At 42.0% G+C, this 5545-nt stretch overlaps 1 protein-coding gene across 1 annotated transcript in view; it reads left to right on the plus strand.

The window, feature by feature from the left end:
* LOC107100917 (semaphorin-6B-like) overlaps positions 1 to 5327 on the plus strand; it is a gene marked incomplete at its 5' end in the record, with an annotated part of 48169 nt that extends 42842 nt beyond the window's left edge. The window contains 3 exons of the mRNA XM_015399596.1: positions 538 to 615; positions 2250 to 2311; positions 3380 to 5327. Of these exons, the coding sequence (XP_015255082.1) occupies positions 538 to 615; positions 2250 to 2311; positions 3380 to 4365 (1126 nt within the window). The remainder of the gene's footprint in view (positions 1 to 537; positions 616 to 2249; positions 2312 to 3379) is intronic.
* Between the last annotated feature and the right edge of the window lie 218 nt (positions 5328 to 5545).

The raw sequence follows: 5545 nt of genomic DNA on the forward strand, positions 1-5545 counted from the left end.
ACAGAAATATATATATATATATATATATATATATTTCTGTTTTTGTTCAAGTCAGCAGATAAGGGAAACAATATGTGTTTGTCACATTGCAGCTACTTTGGTTTATTGTTTATTCTACTAGTGTTGGTTTTCTCTAAGAAATAATATTTGCCTGGAAGTGAGAGGCTTTAGTGGGATGATGGCTGAGTATGAATACATAGAAGGAATTTGTGAAAGTAGGGCACAGTGCTGAGCTTTTCCACAGTGAGCATATATCATATTTGTATAATGTTGAGCGAAGATCTATTGGATGCAATATGTGCTCCTCGCTGCATAAAGATTGGCTACAGTTATTATTTTACAGCTTTTATAATAATCTTAAAGAAATCTAACCTTTTGTATGAATGCCCCTCAGGGCTGCAGGGTTTTTTATTTATTAGCACTGATGCCTTTCAACCACTACCATGTAAATCTTTCATCAATTTTTGACCTGCTTCCTAATTGTTCAGCATTCAGTGTTTGCTAACTAATTTTCAACATATTTCTGTGAAAACTCAGGAGCTGTCTTGCCTCAAGAGATCCATACTGTGGGTGGACCAGAGGCAGTACCTGCTCATTTCTGAGACCAGGGACGAGGTGAGGGAAACAAACTCAAAAAGCACATTAAATGGTTCATTATCTGTGCAGGTGGACTGACTGTAATGTCTACAGGAAGACTGCTGAATGTTTTGTTGGTTTTTTTCAGCCCAAATTTGTCACCCGTGATCATTTTCCTAAGACCGTGAAAATGCAGATACCAAAATGCTTGAAATATTTAGTGGTGGTTAGGATCTTATTTTTTTCCTTAATCATTAGGTACTTCTGATCCATGCAACATTTATAATATGAATAAAATTTTAAACTTTTTCCTGAGCGTATTAATTGGATATTGCCTATTTAAATAATAACAAATAATAACCAATGAGGTGTAATTACAATTTAAAAGACAACCAGTTAAATCAACTAAAGTCATATCAACCAAATTTATTCGAATATAATCTAATCGTATAAATAATTTAAATTCAAGAACAAAGTACTGTACGATTAAAATTTTTGACTGTACACTAAAAGTGCTTTGATCATATAATTGCAGATTAGTAGAAAACTATCTAATAAAGCTGAGTATAGGGAACAGTTTGTCCTCCTGAGCCTGCATGGTGCTATTGATAGTGAAAAGGAACAAGTCCCTTTTAACAGGGAGAAACCTTGAGGTGAAACATGTTCGCTATAGGAATCCATATGCTGTGGCAGCTGGTGATAAAAAGGACAAAAAGCAGAAATAAAAAGAATAAAACTGAAGCAATGTGTGAGTAGTTTCAATCTGGAAAAGAAGAGAGCTTAGAGTTAATGGCAACAGTACATCCGTTAATGGCTTTTCTAGCTGAGAAACAGAGTTAAAAAGAGAAGCTCTGTACTAGGTTAATAGGTTAATACATTTAAAGGAACCAAAGCTCTATCAGAGGCTTTGTCCAGAACAGAAGCAGAGGTGCGCACCACTGAGCTTAAGACACCACTCATGTACAAACATGGACCAAGAAGAGCTAAGCCAATAAAAGCATAAACTTTCCAAAACAACAAATGTTTATGGATGTAATCCAATTTCAGTCCATATAGATTTCGGAAGGTTTGCATTATAGTATGTCTGTAACAACAGATATTTACTCAAAGGCTCTTTATTTTAAAATAAACAGTTGTTTATATATAAGAAGTCAATTTAATGCTATTTAAAACTGATCCAAGTTAATTAAGTCAATTAGATAATTATTCAAGCCATGCAAGTATGTACAAGTTGTGATAAATATTTCAGGCTAAGAATTAACAACTGTATAAATGTTTAATTTATTTTATATTGTAAGCATAAAAACATTAAACTGTACAGTCTAATGCATCTGCACTTGCTTGCATCTGCACTTGCATTGTTGACCCATGCTTTGACCCTGCTGAGGAAGAAGATCAATAATGAGCACGGCAGCGTATCCTATTACAATGGATAATTCATTACTTTGTCCCACATTGATTTTATTTACTGTGGCCTGATGACATTGTATTTGATTGTCATCATATACCACAATGGATCTCTTTTCTATAAAAAAAATTAAAAAAATCAGGCTGTTTAAGGTTGTAAACATCTAATTTCACATTGTCATAGTTATATAAAGTTAATAAATGAAGTGTGTTTCCTTTTCTCTAAGACAAACGTGTTGCTCATAATGTTCTTTTTGTGACTCCAGAATCCCTTTTCAACAAGATGTGGAATATGGAAACACCACCTCCCATCTAGGAGACTGTGATGGTAGGTTTCAGCAGTAAAACAGGGATACTTCTGACTCCTTATAGTAAAGTTATTAAGTGCTCCATCTAGTGGCTCAATTCTTCACTTCAACTATCTATTTGTGACTGAACATTATGTTCTTGCTTTATCAAAAGATGGATGAGAAAACGCACCTTTGTTCCTAATCCCAGCACAGCAGGATCAATTCCACTCATCCTGGTTCTGTTAATAACCTGAATCAAGTAGATAATGAGCTGAGAATGCTTCCAGTCTGACACATTTTAATTAGATATAATGTGGAACGGGTGTGGACAAAGCCAGACTGTAAGAGGGGTAAATCCATCTTCCTGTGGCTTTTGAGATTTATTTTTTGTGTGTGTCAAAGCTGGATTTTTGAGGATGTTGCAAGGGAGCAACCATGAAATAGCTTTGGTATAATGTCACATTGTGTCATAGAAAGGCTCTGATGTCTGCAGCAGGACCACAGAGATCCGGTTTGAAGCTTAGCTTGGATTCAGTTGCTAAGTGTTTCCGAAACATAACAAAACAAGGTCAATGCCCCCTAGGTCTGATCTTAGACTTTTGTCCTGCAGCTACATACAGTCTATATAAGCATCCTCTGTTTATCTCATTCCTTTAAACTTGCCCTGTTAGAGGTAAGTAGTGCCAGACACCCAACCTGATGGACTCTCATTCAACGTGTGAGGAAATCATTGAAGAAGCCGAGCCAGAGGCAAGTCTGTGTCTGCAGATGGGAGTGATTAGAGTTGGGTGGAAAGGCTGAGGTAATGTTATGCACTGAGGAGAGATTCTCAGGCGAGGCAAATGGAAAGAAAGAATCTTCTGATGCGGTCTGTGCTGCACTGATGAGAAGTGCAGGACTCACTGAATCTGTAGTTTTTGCGACAAAATAGAGAGAAGATTATCCTCAGTTTTCTCCAAAAATAATTCTATAATGCTCAGTGTGATGATAACCAAAAGAATGTTATTGTAGTGGTAGTGTGATTATGATAATAGTTTTAGACTGGACCCTAAGGATGTCATTTGCACTAAATAGCTCTTTTTTATTTGCGTGTCTCAATTCTGTAGGTATTCTACAACAGAGTTTGTTGATTGAACCAGAGAGTCTTGTTTCCCTCAACCTCCTTGTCGCATCTGCGGTCTCGGCCTTCACCATTGGAGCAGCACTCTCTGGCCTTGCTGTGTGCTGGATCATGGCTCACAAGCCTGCCAACCGTCGCCATGGTAGCAGCTCCCAATCCTCCATCCAGCGGCGCGACAGAGGCCTGCTGAGTAACTCAGGTGGGATGGCTGGCTCTGTGCTGAGTGTCACAAGGCAGGGAGGCGGAGAGCGTTCATGCTCCCAAGGTGGAGAGACCCTGTTCGTCATGCCCAACGGCTGGGTGAAGTCGGGAGAGCTCGACCCAGGGTTCCTGCCTACACCGGAGCACACGCCACAGCAGAAACGTAGAGGCCTCCGACTGTCTGACTCCAACTCCGGAGGATGGGATACCAGCCAAACATACCTGGGTGGAGGGTCTGTAGGTCTGGGCTCTCCCTGCCGCATACCCCCTTCTGTCTACCTGACTACTAGACTCTTTCAGCAGGGTGGAGGGGGAAGACATGGCGGTGAGGGAAGAGGGAATGACACACCACGTCAGCACTATGTCTGCTTGAGCAAACAAGAAAAAGGAGGCAAGGGGACACCTAGAGCCCCTGTTAGGAAGTCTGCGGGAGAATATGTCTACCCCATGACCCCTCAGGACTCCCCCGAGCGGCGGAGGGTGGTCTCAGCACCCAGCGCCCCCATTGAATACAGCGAGCCGCTGCCCTTGCGTTGGCCTGCCCCGGAGGGATACATCCTCAGCAGCCATGGGATGGTCCCCGTCCCTCTGCCACCGCCTACCATGTCTCCTCCAGGTGGCCAGGCCTATTTGTCCCAGCAACACACACCGGGGTTGAGCAGGGCTTTGCTGAGAGGGGCTCTGGAACGGGGGGAGCTGGGGGAGCTGGTGGATCTCAGCCAACTGATGAGTAATAAAAACTGCAGTGATAGGACTCAGGCAGGCCAGTGACTGTGGAGGAGGTGAAGCATTTCTTCCATGCGTGGAGCCCTCTGTTAAATTTCCATACATCACTCCTTCCTCCTCAGTCAGCCCCTCTCTCTTCCATTTCCTCTACTCCCTGCACCTATATTTCATTTTCATCCTGCTCCCTCTCCTTCAGCTCTTTAGGCGAACCTCTTCACCTTATAATGAGTCTTTGCCTTCAAATGGCTGCTGGCTCTGCCACTCATATCTTGTCTAACATTAATTGGTCAGACAAACCGAGGTTGTTGCTGTGTCTGCAATGCAGAGTTGCCTTTCTCTCCAGCTCTGGGGATGAGGGAAAAGAGTGGACGGGGGGGATAGACAGAAAACAAACCAAATGGGGAGCACTGAGGAAAAGGACAGAGAATTAGATCATTGCCTTCCTTCTGCAAATTGACTGGATGCTTTGTCTATTCTCTATCATTTTACCAAGACTACTAGCCATCTGTTCCTAAGTGTATCTCCTGTCGCTTTGATTACCAACAAGGTTATTAAAGCAAAATTGCCAACTCTGAACACTATAAAAGCATCTAAAGCCTGAAGTGAATCAACAGGCAGTGGTCCTGACTGAACAGATGCGTCTAAGCAAAACCCTTCGCTTTTTTGTATTCCTTCCCCTTGCTACAAACATACAGCAGATGCTTACACATGATTGTACAGGTGGGTCCCGAGTATTCTATAGAAAGCATGACTTCCGTGCCAAATGCCTCTAACATGTCTCGCAGGGATAAGGGACCATAACTCTCCTCTGTGGAGAGCAGAGTGCAGGACTGAAGTGTCAGCACTATTGCTGCCAACTGCACCCTCTATGTAATGACACACACACACCCACCCCTTTTCTCCCTACAACCCCATTCTTTTTAATGACCAACGATTCCTCAAGGACACCTGGTGGGGCTGCACCACACCGTTGGAGTGATGTCGGAAGCATTACCTGAATCGAAAAAGAAAAAAAACAGAGGTGTTGTTCTGACAAGAAACTCAAACCACTGCAATATATGAAGACTTTTCTTTGTCACTTCAGTTTTGTTCTCCATTGAAAACGCCTGTATCATTGCTATTTATGGAATCCAGCCTGATTTTGGTGGGTAGATATCCTATGTAGCTCTACAGTGGGTCAAGGTCCTTTTAGATTCGATGCAGTTTAAAGTGACAGTTACAGGGA

The sequence above is a fragment of the Cyprinodon variegatus genome, unplaced genomic scaffold, assembly GCF_000732505.1.
Source record: "Cyprinodon variegatus isolate N-32 unplaced genomic scaffold, C_variegatus-1.0 Scaffold1028, whole genome shotgun sequence".
Taxonomy (NCBI): Eukaryota; Metazoa; Chordata; class Actinopteri; order Cyprinodontiformes; family Cyprinodontidae; genus Cyprinodon; species Cyprinodon variegatus.